This window comes from Thamnophis sirtalis, unplaced genomic scaffold (genome assembly GCF_051295495.1).
Source record: "Thamnophis sirtalis isolate CommonGarterSnake01/CBP01778 unplaced genomic scaffold, rThaSir2_p1.2 scaffold_5, whole genome shotgun sequence".
Lineage (NCBI taxonomy): Eukaryota > Metazoa > Chordata > Lepidosauria > Squamata > Natricidae > Thamnophis > Thamnophis sirtalis.
The window spans coordinates 30153359-30173838 of record NW_028261385.1 but is presented as its reverse complement, the minus strand read 5'-3'; the positions used below and the strand labels follow the sequence as shown (position 1 = coordinate 30173838).

General features: G+C 38.5%; 1 protein-coding gene across 3 annotated transcripts in view; it reads left to right on the top strand.

Moving 5' to 3' along the window:
- The window catches only part of ELOVL7 (ELOVL fatty acid elongase 7), a 50866-nt gene extending 30640 nt beyond the window's left edge, over positions 1-20226 (top strand). For 2 of the 3 annotated variants that reach the window (XM_087715542.1, XM_087715541.1), the window contains 6 exons: positions 2004-2194; positions 3121-3201; positions 4174-4230; positions 5893-6001; positions 16734-16867; positions 19538-20226. In XM_087715542.1, coding sequence (XP_087571668.1) covers positions 2004-2194; positions 3121-3201; positions 4174-4230; positions 5893-6001; positions 16734-16867; positions 19538-19747 — 782 coding nt within the window. In that variant the 3' untranslated portion in view covers positions 19748-20226. Of the gene's footprint in view, positions 1-2003; positions 2195-3120; positions 3202-4173; positions 4231-5892; positions 6002-16730; positions 16868-19537 lie in introns of all 3 variants that reach the window. The other variant, XM_014053869.2, reaches the window with a different exon arrangement.
- The last annotated feature ends 254 nt before the right edge of the window (positions 20227-20480 follow it).

Below are 20480 nucleotides of genomic sequence, written 5' to 3'. Positions count from 1 at the left end.
CCGATGATCTCTGGAGAGCCAGGGATGGAGGCCATGCGTCCATCCTGGTTCTCCTCGACCTCTCGGCGGCTTTCGATACCATCGACCATGGTATCCTTCTGCGACGACTGCGGGAGGTGGGGGTGGGAGGCACTGTTTTGCAGTGGTTCTCCTCCTACCTCTCGGACAGGTCGCAGTCGGTGTTGGTTGGGGGGCAGAGATCGTCCCCTAGGCCCCTAACATATGGGGTGCCGCAGGGTTCGGTCTTATCCCCTCTACTATTTAACATCTACATGAAACCGCTGGGCGAGATCATTCGGAGGAACGGGATAAAATACCACCAATATGCAGACGACACTCAGTTGTATCTGTCCGCCCCGTGCCAACTCAATGAAGCGGTGGACGTGATGAACCGGGGTACTCAACCCGGACAAGACCGAGTGGCTGTTGTGTTTCCCTCCCAATAATTTGGCCAGTGTTCCATCGCTCAGGCTGGGGGCTCAAATTTTATACCCCTCAGATAGGGTTCGCAACTTGGGAGTCCTCCTGGACCCACAGCTGACCTTTGACCATCACCTGTTGGCTGTGACCAGGGGGGCATTTGCCCAGGTTCGCCTGGTGCGCCAGTTGCGACCCTACCTGAATCGGGAGGCCCTCACAACAGTCACTCGAGCCCTTGTGACCTCTAGGCTGGAATACTGCAATGTGCTCTACATGGGGCTGCCCTTGAAGAGCATCCGGCGACTTCAGCTAGTCCAGAATGCGGCCGCGCGAGTGATTGTGGGCGCACCGCGGTTCGCCCACATAACACCTATCCTCCGCAAGCTGTGCTGGCTACCTGTTGATCTCCGGGTGCGCTTCAAGGTGCTACTTACCACCCATAAAGCCCTCCATGGTAGTGGATCTGAGTACTTGAGAGACCGCCTCCTGCCAATTACCTTCCTTCGACCTATTAGATCGCACAGATTAGGCCTCCTCCGAGTTCCATCCGCCAGTCAGTGCCGACTGGCGACTACGCGGAGGAAAGCCTTTTCAGTAGTAGCTCTGACCCTTTGGAACGATCTCCCCGTGGAGATTCGCACCCTCACCACCGTCCAGACCTTCCGCACAGCCCTTAAGATCTGGCTATCCCGTCAGGCCTGGGGATAAAGATTTTAATCCGCCCCACCCAAATGTTGAATGAAAGTTGTGTTTTATTGTTTATTTTTTTATTCACGTACTGTCTTATGTTGCACACCCCCTCCCATGAATTGTAAGCCGCCCTGAGTCCCCTCAGGGAAAAGGGCGGCCTATAAATAATAAATAAAATCTAAAAATCTAAAAATATAAATGGTGAGATAATAGTCATGCTTTACTTGAATATTATCCCAGCATCTATTAAACAGAAGCAAAATTATCTGTATTTTAACTGTTGGTAACCTATGCTAGAACACCTCATACATTGACAATATAGATGAATGAGTTTTTCCATAAAAGAGAATATATCTGGTCAGAGTTGAACTATGGAGTTCTTAATGTGCTAATAATGTTATCTAGTTGGGTAGTGAAATGTCTGCAAGCACACACCCAAGCTCAAAGAACATAATGAACTATATGAATTAGTTTTTGTATTGAAAACTATTGAATAGGCAGAGATGAACTTTTACCTAGATCTTAAATATCTATGTGAGGTGGCAAATATTGCTAAATTAATAGAATAAATTTATGAGGAAGGAAAAATATTTAACCACTGTTTGTTCTAGTTATAATTCTCATGAAAATAGGTAATTTGCACATTCATACAAATATTTTAATAATTTTACCAGTTATGATTTTAGCTTTGGCTAAATGAGAAGCCGTACATTGTGTAATGTATATGTGAAGTTTTTATATAAAGCAAACAAGAAACTTAAGATAAAAAAACCTGTGCTTTTGAACTGGCAAACAGCCATATTAGGTAGGCAATAATTTAGGTTAAAGAATATGCTTGTTATTTAAGTCAAAATCTAGAAATATTAAAATACTTTTTAATATCTCTTTTCCAGATCCACGAGTTGATGGCTACCTACTCATGTCTTCACCTTTCCCACAAGCATTTATTCTTGGAACTTATATATATTTTGTCACTAATTTAGGGCCAAAGTACATGGAGAACCGAAAGCCTTTTGATTTGAGGCAATTAATGTTTGTTTATAACTTTGGCATAGTGGCTCTTTCAATATATATGACATATGAGGTAAGTAGAAGATTGCTCATTTGTTCTAATAGAGATGTACAAAGGATTCTCCTGAAATATTAATGATTTATGTAACTTAGGTGTACAGAAATACTTTTGAAATCAAAACTACATTTTAGTTTCTCGGTATGGTGTGAACTGCTAAGCATAATCTTCATGAGATATGATCAGGGCTTATAAAATGAGTATTGCCTACTCTTTCTTCTATCATAGTCCTATAATGGGTCTTGTAGATAGCTTTGGATATAAACAAGTTAGGGACTACCCCAAAAAGAAATAAGGTTGGGCTGGAACAAAAGAAAAAATGATTTAATTTCTACCTGAATAAAAAATATAATTAAATGCAATTTATAGGATTGTAATCCAGTCATATATTTAATTATTAAAGTGATAATGCTATACAAACTCTGGAATACCCATGGCTTACAAAGACTATAAACAAACTTGGATCTTTGACATTCGAGGCCAATTCTTGGGAAAATATATTATGGGATTTAACTTAAATAAAATTCTCCTTGTTTCAAATATGTATGTCCCCTTCGTAGTTCCAATGGTGCTTTTTCAAAAGGCAACTGGACTTTGTTTTCTTTTGAAGACATTTTGCTTCTCATCCATTTGAGTATTAAATTTTACACATTTGAAGGCATCGTTTGGAAGAAAATCAGCCGGCTTTTAAACATGCAATGCAGGCTGAGTGCATAAGGTTTGTTTGTACTTTAATGGATTATATGAAGCCAGCCATTTATAGTTTATTCAGTTAAAAAAAAAGTTCAGCAAATCTATACATAAAAAGCACTTCCCTGGAGCTTTTTATAGCATTCATCAGTGCTGTGTATGGTTTGGTTCCTTCTTACTGTAATTTTTTATGCAATCCAATGATTTGTAAAAACTAAATATTACACTAAATTCTTTTCTTCCACTTCTAGTTCCTCATGTCTGGCTGGGCCACAGGCTATACATTTCGCTGTGATATAGTTGACTATTCCAGGTCACCTATGGCACTCAGGGTGAGTATTGTAATGATATTATTGTAATCCAAATTAGGGCTGTGTCTGGTCTTTCGACTGTATTTTTCATCCAAAAGTATCCCAAGCGACTGAGTTTGTGAAACTGAACAACAGGCCATAAAATAGGACCAGACCAGTTAGAAGACTATTCAATTTAATAAAAAGCAAGAGGTGACTTTTGTTTAAGCTTATGGAAATTTCTAAAAAAAAATATAAACAAATCCTATTATGTAGCTTCATGATTGTTGGAGTGAAAAATAACTTGATGGCACATTATCAGTCAAGCAATTATGTAGCTGTGTTTTTCTTTTATACCAAAGGCCAACCAGTGATGGGATTCAATTTTTTTTACTACCGGGTCTGTGGGTGTGGCTTTGTGGGCGTGGTATGGCTTTGTGGGCGTGGCTTGGCTTGGTGGGCATGGCAGGGGAAAGATACTGTAAAATCTCCCTGCACACTCCAGGGGAAGGGTACTGCAAAATCCCCATTTCCTTCTGATCAGCTGGGACTCGGGAGGCAGAGAATAGATGGGGGCGGGGCCAGTCAGAGATGGTATTTACCGGTTTTCCAGAACTGGTCAGAACCTTCTGAATACCCCTGCCCCACAACCCCCAGGTTGCAGCAGGCTGTTCAGAACCAGACTGCAGAAGCAATGGGTGAGTGTGCACTTGTGGGCTGGTGAGCTCATGTGTGCTCCATTTATATGCACATGCCTGCTGCTTGCGCAGAATCATCCCCTCCCCCCCTCATGTCAGTTTGCAAAGCCATAAAGTTTGGAGACCACTGTTTTAGAGGCTTCACTGAATTCTGCTTATTTCTGCCTCAGGAATAATCATATAGGGATATTTCAGTTTTCCTACAAAAGTGTCAAATGTCAGTTTAACGCTGTGTATATAAAATAGTCATCATGCTTAATAAAATGGAGAATTTTCATACAGTATTGAATTTACTCAATGTTTTTGCTGTTTATAGATGGTTCGTGTCTGCTGGTTGTATTATTTTTCCAAATTCTTTGAGTTGCTAGACACTGTGAGTATGATTATATAGTTTAATAAATATATTCTGGTCTGTGTACATAATAAAATACTGATTAATAAACAATATCATATATTTCAGGGATTTCTGTGTATATAGAGTATTTGTCATCATTAGAAGAAATGTTAGATTGATACTACTGAATGGGTGAAAACTTTCTGGAAATTAGACTAATTTGTATGGAAAATCAGACAGCTTAGTTTCTCACTTTTCTTCTTTCAGTGAGAACAGCCATGTCAAGATCTGCTCATTATTTATTCATAATAATGATGCTGTGCTTTACCCGTATCTATAGATTTAATTGATAGAAAGTTTAGTCCAGTCTTCAAAGTTAGCTCTTCACATATCTTTGGACAAGTTTCAGAATTCCAAACTTGTGGTGAAATTTAAATTTATTTTTACTACCGGTTTTGTGGGTGTGGCTTGGTAGGCATGGCAGGGGAAGGATGCTGCAAAATCTCCATTCCCACCCCAGTCCAGGGGAAGAATACTGCAAAATCTCCATTCCTACCCCACTCCAGGGAGAAGGATATTGCAAAATCTCCATTCCCACCCAACTCTGGGTTCAGCCAGAGGTGGCATTTGCCAGTTCTCTGAAGTACTCAAAATTTCCACTCCAGAACATGTCAGAATTTCACCCCCTTTCAAACTATGCTGGCTGCGATTTCTGGGAGCTGTATTCTTAATACCCCTAAAAGTGCTCTAAATGCAAACTGTAAATTTATCTAAGTGTTGTATTGAATATTAGAGTCAGGAAAAAACAAATTGTGCAATCAAAGTCAGTGTGTGAGCCTTGAACCGAAACCCAAGAAGTTAACAGAATAATTTCTGAAATAGAACATAAAAGTTTGTAAAAAATATGCATCGAAAAACATTTCAGTCATTGATAGATCATAACTTGAAAGAAACAATATAGAACAATCACATGGAAAGTCAATTTCTTTAGTAAGACACAAAATGATGACTCCGTTCTTGGATGGAAAACTATTACAAACCTATTGTAGGCCTTGGGGTTTCCTATATAAAGAATATAATATAAAAGAGAGATCCAAAGACTTGTAGAAGATCCTTTGGCTCTGTGTTAATGTGAAACAATCTTTCCAATTTTTATTTCCCAATCCAGCTACTCCCAGCCTTATGAAATTGTTTTGAACTAGAACTCTATATCATAGATTTATGATTTACATGCACTATTCAAGTAGTTTTAGGTGGGGCTGTGACTCTATTGTAGAGTCATTGTATTGTAGACTCTATTGTATATTACTTTCATCCTTTATGAAAATAAAGGACGCAGAATAGACTGTATAGTTTAGCATATGAATGGGCCTAATTCCCAGTAGCACTAGCATCTATGGCTGATTGGGGAGGGATTCTAGATGCTGTAGAATCAATAAAATTGTAGGTTTTTAATAGGTGGGAATGACCTCTGCCAAAGATCATAGAGGATTATGATAAGAAGGAGACAATACTTGTTAGAGGGACCAGAAGCTTGACTTGGTCTAAACCAGCTTCTTTTATTTTGAACCAATTTTTGCAGGTATGCTAGCGTTTGTAATTTATTTTCATCTGTAAAATGTAAATCAGATAACAAACTTTTATATATGCTGAACTGACCTTTCTATTCATACTGTTCATTTTAAATATGATTCATTTCAGGTCTTCTTTATCCTTCGAAAAAAGAATGCCCAGGTGACATTCTTACACGTCTTTCATCATACAATCATGCCATGGACTTGGTGGTTCGGAGTCAAATTTGCTCCAGGTAGTCAAAACTTCAGATTTCAAGTTGAAGGGTGCCTTTAAATAATGACAGAGTTTTGTGGGCTGAGAGGAGTTGTGTCAACACTTGGCCAAATAATGAAACTAAGTATTCCATTTTTGGGGGGTGCATTTGGTCTCTAAGTAGTTTACTTAGCTATTTGTTTTTGTTTTTTTTAATGGTCTTTTTCTTCTAGATCTATTGTGAGCCAAATCAGAACATCAGCAAACCCATAATTAAGCTGAAATCTATAAATCCTTGAAGTTCTTAATAGTGTTCTGGTAAAAAAAAAAGAGAAGAGAACAGGGAGCAAATAGAGAAAATAAAAACTGTATGTCAAACAGCATAAAGACTGTTTGAAGCCTGCTTCTCTCCCACTCTTAAACTCATGTGCAAACAAGGTGAACTTAATGTAAAGATAAGGAATATTTGAGAAAATATTCTTAATGATACTACTGCTTTCTCTTTTGAGGAAAGAGCTTGTTTGAAAGAAAAGATGAAACAAAGAACGGCTGTCTCTTTGTATAGAACTGGGAGAGGCAATTCTGTTATTTTACTAGAGAGTCTAAAAAATAAGGCAATAAGTGCTCCAGCTATAAAGCTCCTTGACTTCTCCTCCCTTCCCACTCTTTAATTCTGGCACTGTGAGGAAGGAAAAGGGGGAAAAAAGAAAGCAGAAATTAGGCGAGTCAGAAAATATAATGTTTATGCCTGCCTTCTTTCTTATGAGTTGTTTATAGTGACTAAGGAAGGGAGAGTGGGTCTCTATCAGAGGTGGGTTCCTACTGGTTCAGATTGGTTCAGCCAAGTAGGTAGTAACTCGGCTGGCCCCGCCCCTGAGCTTGTTCTATCAGCAGCGCCCTAGCCGCTACCATCTTGTTTTTTGCTGCTGCACATGTGCAGAAGCAATTTTTTAACTACTGAACGTGCACGTGCAAAGTGTGTACATGCGCGAAGCACATCCCTGAACGAATTGGCAGTAACAGAAGCTAGAACCCACCCCTCGTCTCCATGATGCAAACACTAACCTTTACCTATGGAGCAGTCCTGCAGTGTTCGCTCCCCACTCCCAAGAAGCAGAATAGTATTACGACCCTATAGATTTTTAAGTCATTATTCTTGTATTATGAAAACAAATAATGACATTCAGACAAGAGAATGAAAAAGACTATTATTGGCTGCATAATATATAATCACCTCAACTCAACTCATACTCCCTCTTTACTTCAAAATAAATATCAAGTTTATCCTTTCTTATCAAAGCATATAGTTGTTCATATGTTTTAATAGCTAATATGGAAAATTTTTGATTTGCAAATCTTTGTGAGTGGGTTTATGTCACTCAGTAAACTGCTATTTATCCATGTTTTATTAAATAAATCATACTTTAGTTTTAACGGAATATGAGACATCCACATTATGATACACAATTTTCTAGGGAAGGAAGTAAAGCTTAATGGAAGATCAAATTTGTGCAATAAAACTAAAATCTCAGGAGTCTTAGCAAATGAGTTTCCTTTGAAACTTACTATATGAAATCAACACCTGTCTTAACTTTAGAAAACGTTAAGCTGAACTAATCTGCCTGAATAAATAACTGATTGTGGTTAGTAACCAATTAACAGCATAAAATTTAGAGAAGGCTGAGATGAGGGAGAAATTGCTTTAGTCTCTCATTCCTTATCTTGATTGTGATCTAAAACTGGTTGAATATAAGTTACCTGAGACTTTATTTATGTTGCAGTTTAAGGAAATGTAGTAGCATAGATTTTTATCAGGAAAGGAATAGAATGTTATACTAAGCAGCTTGAATAGAGATAAAATTAACTCTCTTAATAGCATAGTAACAGTATTGCTTCACAGAAAGAGTAGTTGAAACTTGAAAGCAACTTCCAGCGCAACTAGTGGGTCAGTAACTGAGTTTAAATATGCTTGGGATAAACACTGGTCTATCATCTAACAAAAAAAGTAAAAATGAATAAGATAAAAAATAAGTTTTAAAATAACAATTAATTGATTAAACAGAACAAAAACCCAGATTCAAAGGACTACAGGGACTTTTTCTGCCTTCAATTTTCTATATTTTTTCTGTTTTAAAATGATCAAAAATGCAGTTTATGAATGCATGTAGCATAGGTTCAAAGTGTGGGGGAAGATGGATTTTTAGCAATATGAATCCTCTAAAACAGATGCGAATAGCTCATAAATATTTATGGATCTCAGTTAGTTAGCATGCCAATAAAGTACTAAATGCCGAACAAATAGAGCGGATCTGAGTATATTGGTTTTCCATTAGGTATGTCCTATAAATTCTGCCTCTGTCCCAGCTAATAATTAAATATCTAAATGAGAGTTGATTATGCCCATATTTGATAATGGACAAAGTTCAGCTATGGAACAGTAGTTGGCACTGTGGCAGCTCAAGGAGAAAACAAATAGTGCTTAGATTATGCACATTACATATGTCTATTTCCTCATATTTGTTGGGGTTTCTAGAATATTGTGTGAATTTAGCTGTTTGTAATTTATTCAACAAACTATACTTAAGCCAACATGAGATGTCTGAATCAAACATACATCAATAAAAATAATTATTTCATTTTTACATGTTAGTACTGGGCATCCACATTGTTACTCTCTTATAATGAATAAGAGATGCATTAAGCTTAACATGGGAAAAGCTACAGTATACTGTCCCAAAGGTGCTTTTTCAAAAAACAACAACAACTTGACATTGTTTTTCCTTGAAGACATTTCGCTTCTCATCTTTTCTTCTTCAGTTCAGAACTGAAGAAGCCTCTTGGATGAGAAGCGAATGTCTTCAAGAAAAAACAAAGTCCACTTGCCTTTGGGAAATAAGCACTTTTGGGACAACCAAATTAGGTCTCTTTATACCAGATTTCTAGAGATGCAGTTGAAAATGGGATCAAAATCAGTATTGAAATGGCTATGATTGTTTTAATTCAATGCACTGCTCTTTGAAAGTCCATTCATACATTTTCTGGAATTACAGAAGGAGCTTTCCTTTCTCCAGTTTTTTTCCCCTGAAAGATAAGTTGGGCTTCCCAAAGGGGATTTTTCAAGAGGGAACTGGACTTTCTGGTTTTTCTTTGAAGACGTTTCGTTTCTCATCCAAGAAGCTTCTTCAGCTCTGAAGATGTTTCTTGGATGAGAAGTGAAATGTCTTCAAAGAAAAACTAGAAAATCCAGTTGTCTCTTGAAAAAGCATCTTTGGGACAACCATGACCTGGATGACTGAGAATCTCCATAGACATAAGTTGGGCTTATTGAGAGAGACTGACTGGCCCAAATTCATTCAGTGGGTTTTCATTGCAAATGTGGACTTGAAGCTGTTTCCTTATTATATTTTAGTCCAGTAATTTACCCTATTTTTCAGAGTATAAGACACACCCAGAGACTGAAAATCTGAGTGCGCCTTATACACTGAATACAGCATTTTTTGCCTCCTGAAACCCCACCCCTTCACCAAAATAGCTGTGCAGAGCCTGTAGAAGGCTTTCAGAGTGTTCCTGGGGGCTGGGGAAGGCAGAAATGAGTGAAAAATGGGCTGGTTTTGCTCAATTTTGTCCCCCCCAGCCCCCAGGAGTACTCTATAAGCCTCCTGAAGGCTATGCATGCAATTCTTTTGATGAAAAACAGGCAGTTTTTGGGAGGTTTGCAGAGTGCAAAAACTTTTCTTTTAATTTTCCTCTTCAAAACCTTTGAGCGTCTTATATTCTGAAAAATACAGTAATCACTATGCTGTGGTGTAGCATATTACAAACTATGGCAAAAAGGAACCCATTGAATTTGTAAATTATTTTTAACATATGACTCAAAGGAAGCATTCAACAATGCCTGTTTTATTTGATGTAGATAATCAAATTAGAAGGAACCTTAGAAATAATCTAGGCCCATGATGGCGAACGTATGGCACATGTACCAGAGGTGGCAAATAGAGCATGCTCTGCTGGCAGGTGCACTATCGCCCAAGGTCAAATCTCTAAGTTGTTTCTTTCATGAGCTCCTCTTTCCCTGCAAATGATGAAACAGAAGCTCACGAAAGAAAAAGATCTTACCTGTTGCCGCGCTGCCAGTGTTGGGATGCCCTGCCTCCTGCCAGCCAGCTAGTCTTCGGGTCTCTGCTGCGCATGCACACACATGCACACATTTGCACATGCCCATGAATGTGTGCACACATGTAAGTGCATATACATGTCTGCGCATGTGTACGCATTGGGCATGTGTGCAGGTGCAGTTTGGGTACTCGGTGACCAAAAGGTTTGCCATCACTAATCTAGGCCATCTCTTTGTCCAATGCAAGAGTCACTAGATCTCTGAAGACCTTCCAAGTTCTGTTTGAAGTGAAGTGCTTTGCTTTATGTTACAGTTTGTTTTACTGATTAACAGATCAAAGAGTCAGAAAATTCCTCTTGGCATATAACCTTGTCTACTTCCTTGTAGCTTTAACCCATTGGTTCTGGTTCTGGCCCTTGTGGTCCTAGATCAGCAGTTCTTAACCTGTGGGCTGGGACCTCTTTGGGGGTCAAACGACCCTTTCACAGGGGTCACATAAGACCACCAGAATAAACATATTTTGGATGGTCTTAGGAACCGAGACACCAATTTGATGGTTGGGGGTCACCACAACATGAGGAACTGTATTAAAGGGTCGCGGCATTGGGAAGGTTGAAAACCACTGTCCTAGATAATCAGTTTACTCCCTTTTCTAAATGACTGTCCTTCAGGTATTTAAAGACTGGTTTCATATCTTCCCTCAGTTGTCTTTCCTCTCCTCAGGCCTTTTTACAGTTCTTCATTTGACTTAGTTTCCAGACCCTTCATCATTTTGATAGCTCTTCTCTGAACTTGTCTTTTGAACCTTGGTGCCCAGAATTGTGCCAAGTGGAATCTGACAGAGTAGATTTTAACATTTATTTCCTGTGACTTGAACTCTGTGATCTTGTTAATATAGCCCAAGATAGAAATTGCCTTTTTCACTTGCTGAATCACATTGCTGGCTCATGTTTGACTTTGATGTAGATTCCCAGATACCTTCACACATTTCTGCCAAGTTGCTGGCAGGATTGCTGCTGGTTGATTTTTTTTTTAAAGGTCCTATGTACCATTTTTTCTAGTGGTCTTAAATTCTTGTTCTAACAAGCACAGCTGTCTTAAGCGATAAAAGAGTCTGAACAGTGGGAAATTCTTCTTTGTTGGAGGTTTTCAAACAGGCAGGTTGGTTATCTACCTGGGATGATTAAACTTAATCCTGTACAGGGGGTTGGACTAGATGACCTAGAACAGGGGTGTCAAACTTGAAGCCCGCAGGCCATATGTGTCACACATTGGCTTTTCCCAACCCCAGTTTAGTGAAGAGAAAAAAGAGTTGTGATACATCTCGGGATGCTGTGAGTTTGATACCCCTGACCTAGAAGGTCCCTTCCAACTTATATATTCTAGAATTCTATGAAGCCAAGGCATCCCCATCCAATACTTATGCCTTTTATTTTGCACATTTCTCCCCATTAAATTCTATTCATTTTAGTTCACAGTTGAAGTCTATTGAAAATATTTTGCGTTTCTTCTCTCTCCCCTCCCCTGCTTTGTGTTATCTGCAAACTTGATAAGTCCCCCCTTATATCTCTCCTTCATCAACATATTGAATAGCACAGGTCCCAGTGACATTTCCCTTAATGCTTCCTTGCAAACTGAAGTGAAGCTTTTAATGAGCACTCAGTAAGCCAATTGTGAGTGCTTCTGGTAGTTTTACCATTCTAGCCCCTATTTTACCATTTTACTAAGGAGAACCATGTGACTTTGATGAGGGCTACAATTATTCCTTGATTTACTAAGCTAGAAACCATGTGAAACAAGGTCAGCTTCACAGCCTTGCATAAGATATTGACCCCTATGTTCCATGGAAGTTGGAGGCACCACTAAGGTCCATGTATGATGTCCTTAAAGCAGAAACAGGACTTTAATCTTGCGGGCTCCCTGCTCACCCTGGGCAGGTAATTCTGTAGGAGTTGGGCTTCCAGGCTCTGAAACATATAGGATTAGAAAATTAATAACCAGCACTCTGAATTATGCCTGGCTGGAAAAGAACTGAGGACCAATATAGCTCCTGGAGGATGAGTATGCATGGAGAAAGTTAGGGATATGTGCACCAAATTCTTTTTCTCTTTAGGTAGAATTCATCCTAAGCTGCTAAAGGCAGTGTACTCTGATGCACATTAGAAAAAACTCTCCAGGTGGGATTTGAAGATAATGAATAAGCAAGGTTGCATTAGGAACACAATACAGGTAGTCCTCCAATTATGACAAAGTTCAGCCCAAAATGTCTATTGCTAAGTGAGACATTTGTTTAGTGAGTTTTACCCCATTTTATGACTTTTCTTGTCACAGTTGTTAAGTGAATCACCGCAGGTGTTAAAGTTAGCAACATGGTTGTTAAGTGAATCTAGCTTTCCCATTGACTTGGCTTTTCAGAAAGGTGCAAAAGGGCCCTGGGAAACTGCATCTGTCGTAAGTATTGAGTCAATTGCCAAGCATCTGAAATTTGATCACATGACCATGGAGATGCTGCCATGGTCATAAATGTGAAAAATGGTGGTGTCACTTTTTCACTGCCATTATAACTTTGAATGATCACTAAATGAATTGTTATAGTCAAGGATTATCTGTAATTCATTTATGGAATAGGAAGCTATTTGCTTTCAAGAACAAAAATAAAGCAAGTAGGGTGGTATTCTATTGTGCTCTTGCGGAGGGAGATCCAGCCAAAACATATCGGCAACAACAATGTGGGCAGCTTTGGTGAACAACATTCCTTTTCACCATGTTACTATGCACAATCTGAAACAGATGACAAACATTAGTTAAAATGTGTGCCATAACAACTCTGTTAATGTTTTAGATACCATAACTGGTGATTGTTTTTTTTTAAAAAAAACAGAACACTTTAAAAAGTCCTTTTGACACTATGCATTTAAAATAATTCTTCATGAGCTTGAATGTTGTGGTTAGCTGATGCTGTAACAGACTTAAATAATGGTTTTGTCATCAGAGCTGCGTGTGGAATTAGAGGAAAATAAATAACTTGCTGAACAAGATTCATGCAAATTCTTTAGGCACTGCTGCTTAACATTGCTCCAGTTTTAACTCGCTGTAGATTCTGCTATAGACTTCCGGTTTATTATTTCCCTTAGATTTGACGGATGATCTAATTAAAAGATGCAAAAAATACATTCCACGCACTTTCCACTATTGCAGATTGAGTATAATCAATGTGGATTTTTCTGGACCAAACAACAGCATTAGACATTTTGAAAAAAAATTCAAACCTACAACAGCCATTCTTCAGGCATAATCATATAAAACACATCCACACCTAATCAGTGATTCCAAACATTGGTTATTCTCCCAGTCTTGATGAAAACTAGTTAAAAATCCCAATTAAATAATGGCAACCAGATGCCAATTCTCCGTAACTCAGAAGTTACATCATCCTGGATTTAAAGATGTTCAACAATCATTTACTAAAAAAACAAACAAAGAAAACCCCTTAAAATTGTTGCAGAAAATCAGGCGATTTGGATTGCGAGATCAAGAAATAGCTTTATGTCCTGCCTTAGTCCCCCCTTCAAGACTCTATTTTAACTACAATTGAGTCTTGCCTCTTATAGTGTCTTATTATAACATTTGGCATTGCATATGGCAAGGTTAATATCTCAGGAGTACATATTAGCAATGCAAACATATAATACAACCACGTGTATGATGATACATAGCAGTGAGAAGAAAAAGACAAGTAAAACATATAGAATGATTTTCAGATCTTGCTCTCTGAAGGCACTTTCTCCAGTCCCCAGGGTGCATGTTCCAGTCCAATTACTAGGCAAGCATAAATATACATTTTTCCCACATAAGAAGAAAACTCCATTTTCTCCTACACACATACCTATGTCATGGAAAAGGCATGGGCTCTGAAGTTCTTTTCATTAGTGCCTGAGAACTGGACCTTCCCTAAGTTCTTAACTTTTGTTTGAGTCCTAACAAAACTAAGGTCCAATAGTTTTCCAGCTGAATGGACTAGGTTCCAATCTGGTTCCTTTAATAACCATGTCCAGTCTGGATCTTTTGCATCATCCATCTGCAAAGGCTTATTCGTGGTTCCCTGCACAAACCTTCTTTTCTCTGGGGTTAATAAAATTTCCAGCAGACTTCGTATGTCTGCCCAAGTAGACTGGTGAGTTCAGAAAAATGGATGCAAAAAGGACATGCATCTCATCTGGATTTTCTCTATAATTAGGAATTTGATTTTTCCAATTATATAAATTAGCCATTGAGAATGGAGCATATATCCACACCTTACATAACTCCCCTGCAACTCCTGGCAATAAAATTCCCTTAGGGGCAATTTTAGTTTTGCCTTAACTGCTCCCTTGGACCGGGTTTGTGGTCCACTTGATCTGTCCCTTTGGTAACCTTTTTGGTTTTCTTCCTACTTCTTCAGCATCAACCATTTCATATCAAAGATACATAGGTGGAGGGCACTGATGTTGGAGACTCTTTTCTCTTTTGTAAAACAAAAACAAAAAAACACAACACAGGAACGAAATGTTTCGTTGAGACTCTCTTTTTCTTTTTTCTTTTCTTTCCTCCTTGAGGCTTGTTACTCATCCTGGTCTTCTCTTAATGCTGCGAAAGATTGAGGGCAAAAGAAGGGGATGACAGAGAATGAGGTGGCTGGATGGAGTCACTGAAGCAGTAGGCATAAGCTTAAATGGACTCTGGGGGATAGTAGAAGACAGGAAGCCCTGGAAAAATGTTGTACATGTGGTCGTGATGAGTCGGACACGACTTCACAACTAACAACCACCACTTTCTCACAGCTTCGGGTACCGTTCCAGTACAGTGCTCTGGAAGGCCGACCCGCCCGCCCAAGCTCCTTACTGTGTTTTAAAGCTTTTGACACTTCCAGGCACGTGCATGGTGCATACAACGCCTGTATGACGCTCCGCCAACCAGCTGGAGCATTGCAGAGGCTTACAGAAGCGTTGTTTGCAGCAACAACACATGTGCGCACTGCATGCATCAATATGGGCGATGCCAGGCGTGTTCCAACCATACCTGTTGGAACGGGATTCAGAACCCACCACTGGTGTACATGCATTTTTTTCATTTATTTATCTATTGATGTTAATGGCCTTGTGAGCAGGAGTATATAGAAAAACTCCAAAATATCAGTTACATTTATTTGTTTGAACACAAAAAATCTGTTTTATTCTTAGGCTAAAAGCCTGAGAACCACTTAGGTTTTGAACACCACAACTAAACAATCCTTTTACTTGAATCCACTCTTGATTACTCCCAGCTTTCCTCACTTCATTAGTTGAATGCAAGTTATTTTGCTGCTAAATAAATAAGAGAGTCTGATCAGGCTAATATAGAGGGTGTCCAGCATGGATAATTACTGCTTTTGTGAAGTTCCTTCTTAAATTTTCCTCCGCCTCTTTAGCATGACTATAAAGTGAATTTGTTTCCAAATGATGGCAGTGTTGGTACAAATTCATCATCCATCCATTCATTTTAACCATTTAACTGCTAACCCCAAGTGCCCTCCATATAGTATTGGAACTATAATTCTCAGAATTCCTAATCAGTATTTATTTTTATTTTATTTTGTCAAACATGTACAAGATAACAGGTATAAGAATAAACATAGACATGAACAAAGGAAAAGAGTACAAATAAATGGGGACAGTAGGACAGGGATGCTAGGCATGCTGGTGCACTTATAGACGCCCCCTTTATGGACCTCTTAGGAATGGGGTGAGGTCCACGGTAGACAGTTTAAGGTGAAAGCTGTGGGGGCTTGAGGATGTAACAATGGAGTCAGCTAGAGCATTCCAGACATTGACCACTCTGTTGCTGAAGTCATATTTTCTGCAATCGAGTTTGGAGCGATTTGCCTTGAGTTTGTATCTATTGTTTGCCCGAGTATTATTGAGGTTGAAGCTGAAGTAGTTGTTGACAGGTAGGACGTTGTAGCAGACAATTTTGTGTACAATGCTTAGGTCAGACCATAGGCAGCGTTGTTCCAGGTTCTCCAAGCCCAAAATTTCGAACCTGGTGGTGTAAGGGATTCTATTGTGAGCAGAGGAATTGAGTATTCTTCTCGTGAAATACTTCTTGACCCGCTCAATTGTATTAATGTCTGATAAACAGTGTGGATAGATAATCACTAGGAGTTGAAAACAGCTTGATGGCACATAATTCACCATGCTGATTGGAAATCCTGTAGGTTGTGTTTGGACTTCATCTGGAGGGCACCTTTTTGGAAAGTCTGCACTGTAGCATTGCATGTAGCATCGCATTTTGCCATACAGAATTTTTCTTCTAAATGGCATTCACCCATTGCACCAACATATAGACAAGCTTTACATTAGATGCTAGGATAAAATGTGTTTGGTTAGTTTGTAACTCAGAATGATATATGAACCCAGGCAGCTATGGAAACTCAGTAAATTGTGGATTATTGGTTAGCCATGCATTAGCCAGTCATAAATACAACTTTAGTAGAAATCTATGAAAACAGGATTAAAGTACATTGTTGGATGCTTATTATTTCTGTGTTTCTCTGATATGCCTCAACTATGACATGCTTTGGACTGATAATAAAAATGTGACGATTGCATGACTGAGACATATCTTGCCTCCCTTTCTACAGGAGGTTTAGGAACATTCCATGGTATGCTCAACTCTATGGTTCATGTGATCATGTACACCTACTATGGACTTTGTACGCTGGGGCCAGCATTTCATAAGCACTTATGGTGGAAAAAATATATGACAACTATACAACTGGTAAGTAACTTCGAAAAGAGTTACAGAAAAAAAATAGGCTTAGATTTGAATGAGTCGTACTTACAAAAGATAAATAGGCACATTATAAAGTCATGAGCTAGCTAGATATATCAAGTTTTCCACTCAGTTGCTTCCATACAGCCTGAGTTTTCTCAAACAGATGATTATATAGTGAGTGTAAAGATTACCTACATTAACAGATGTTATTTATTTGTGATTCTGGGTATCTAACAAAGATTAAAAACAGAATATGAATAAATGATACAATAAAGCAATGAAATAAAACATGCTGGGAAAAGGCACAAGAGTCATATAATTACAGTAGTGTCATATACCATCATGGGGTAGCAGAATGAAAAACCAGATCTTCAGGGCTTTCTTAAAGACCATCAAAATTTTAGGAGAGATATACTGATCTATGTTGTTTTAATTTTTACTGTTACATCTGAGTCCTCATATTTTATACCCAAGTGCTTTACAAAGGATGTAGTTTATCATTTGGCTGGCTGCCAGAGCAGAAGGGAGCACGTTGCCAACCTTGCCTGGATTCCACAGCTAAGCGGGTGAAGCCTAGTTTGAAATGGGGCAGTTTGTGAATATTATAAAATGGGTGGATCGATGCGTTCTCCAGGGAAGAAGAAATATAAGGAAATAGAAATAAAATCCTGTAAAATATGGCGTTTCACATTAGGATCATGATTTATGCACAAAGTCTCCAAAATTTGATTACCCTTAAAGGAGGAATGCATATTTTTTTCTGAGAATGCATTCAACTCAGAGGTGGATTCCTACCAGTTTGGCTGAACCGGTAGTGGTTTGCAGGCCTGGGTCACTGGAACTGGTTTTTAAATGTTCTGCAAATGCGCAGACCTATTTATGGGCAACTGTGCACGCTCGCGGAGCAAAATTGCCCATGCACCAGCAGTAATGTCAGTAGCAACCCACCCCGAGTTGGACATAGCTGCAGGGCGGGCAAAAGCTGCTTTCTTTCTTTTGCGGTGGGCTGCCCCGACACAGAGAAAGAAAGCTCGCGGGCTGCCCTCCCTGCCTCTCCTACCCCCTTCCCTCTCTCCTCAAACAAACTCTCTCTCAAATTGAAGAAACAAACAAACACACACACACAGACACAAATTACTTACAAATTACATTAATTTTGAATTCCTCCCCCTCCCTCCGACCCACATACCTTTTCCAGCTGTTTCACAATTACAGAGGATTTCAACTCTGCTCTTGCCTGCCATCATGAAAATATAAAAATATAAAAGGAAAAAGGCAAGAGCTGCTGAGGTCAGGCTGGGTTAGCTGCTGCCAGAGTCCCCATTGGATGACTCTGCTTAACTGTTTCAAAAAGCCTCTAAAAAAAACACCCTCTACAGGAGGAGGCAAGAGAACCACGTGCCTCATCTACATAAGAAATTTTTCAGCTTTTAACCCTTGCTTAACTCTGCTCGAGTGATCATAAAGTCAGACTAAATGAGGCACATGGTTCTCCCGCCTCCTCCTGTAGATGGCTCTTTTTAGAGGCTTTTTTAAACAGTTAAGCACTAAGCAGAGTCATCCACTGTGACTCTGGCAGCAACTACCTCAGCCTTTTTCCTTTTACATTTTTTTTCTTTTCATGATGACAGTGGTGAGGCTGTGCCTCCCCTGCTTGCATGTCACTGGACTCCAGGAGTTAGATTCTGAGCTGCTCAAGGTTGACTCAGCCTTCCATCCGTCCGAGGTCGGTAAAATGAAGACCCAGATTTTGGGGGGGCAATATGCTGACTGTAAACTACTTAGAGAGGGCTGTACAGAACGATGAAGCAGTATATAAATCTAAGTGCTATTGCTATTACAAACAAGCATGGAACATTTCCTTTCTGTTATCTACAGTATTGGAAGCTGTATTGTGGAAAGAGTTGAATCAAGCAGTAGGTGGAACCAGAGTCCAAAATGCATACAGACAGGACATTTGTGATAGTGGTGAAAAGCCAAAAGTGGGCTGAGTGAAGATGTTTTCTTTTAATGCAAATAGATGAGGTTGTAGTCACATGTATTCACCACTTTGGCTTGTTGCTCCATTTCACAAATGCTCCAGGTGAGAATACCTGTTCTCTTGTTGGCATTTCCTCTTCCTGATGCCCTCTTCTCTCCAATTGTTGGTCTGTACAAAAGGACAGAAGCTACTTACCACAGCTCTAAAATGATTTTGTGTACACATGTCCTAAAATGTAATAGCAGGCATTATGGAATTATTTGGATTGCAATTTCCTTCTTAGCTCTGTCTTAATTATTCTCTATTTGTTTTAAAAGTAATATCCTTTCAAACATTAAACAAACATTAAAATACAAGCTAACATAAAAGGAAAAAGAGAAGTTAAAAAATAACAAAAATATCAATTATATATATATAACTTTTAGAGATAATTTACAAACCTAAGTTTAAATGAATAATACCAATATTTAAAATCACTGAACATAATAATCAACATTTAAAAAAATCAATATTCCTAATATATTCTAATTTTCATCTAACTTGTAATGAATTGTCAAATATGAATATCCATGTATTCAAAATCCATATTTCTTTAGACATTTCGTATCTAGTTTTCAGGTCCTAAGTCAAAAAGTTAAAAAAAAAATTCTTCTCTTGTAAGAAATGTAAACGAAATAATTATTTTTTTCCAGGTGCAGTTCATTTTGGTGACAGGGCATATAGGACAAATCTACCTCATGGATAATTGTCAGTATCAGTATCCGATTTTCATGTTCATCATTGGGCTCTACGGATCTCTGTTTTTAATCTTGTTTCTACATTTTTGGTATCATGCTTATACCAAGGGTAAGCGGCTCCCAAAACATTTGCAAAATGGCGTTAGCAGAAACAAAAACGAATGAAGGGTTCAGCGACAAAACAAAATCTGCAGTACTTGACAATCAAGAGGCTTCAGCGCACAGCACACTGGATGTTTTGTATATGATTTTCCAGGACAAGAAAATATATTTTATTATAAATTATTTGGAATTTAAATTTGATGTGAGGAGAAATAAAAAGTACCTAGTCCAACCTGCAACTTTCAGCAATAAAGTATATATTGTGAAAATATATGTATTAAACAACAATTTAGCGGCTCTTAAATGCTTATGTATCTTCATTAAAACAAATGAAGTGTGTTTGATAAGTATACAACAATACTTTGAACACTGATGAGGATACATTCATTTTAACTGCGTCACGACTTCTTTAGACTGCTTTTAACTGAAATGGAAACCGGTTTCATGGATGATACAAAGGGGTATAAACCTCACTGTTAATATATTATCTATCAACTTTGTTTTATACAAACTGTACTTCTGTATATTAAAAAAAACTATGATTCATAAGTCTTTAACTCTTTGAATTTTTTTAAACGTGTCTTAGGGTTTTAATAATGGGATGGTTTGAAGGAAACATTCACACCCTGCGAACTTGCAGAACAATGAATTTATGCTTGCTAAAATATTGTCATGTTTTAAAGTAAAGGCCAGCTTCTTCTGGAATCAGTTCGAAGCTTATTAAGATGGAGTTTGTTCGACTGTCAGGACCATAGCAAAATCCCAATAGTCCCTGGGAAAAGCTATTGGCAGTTAA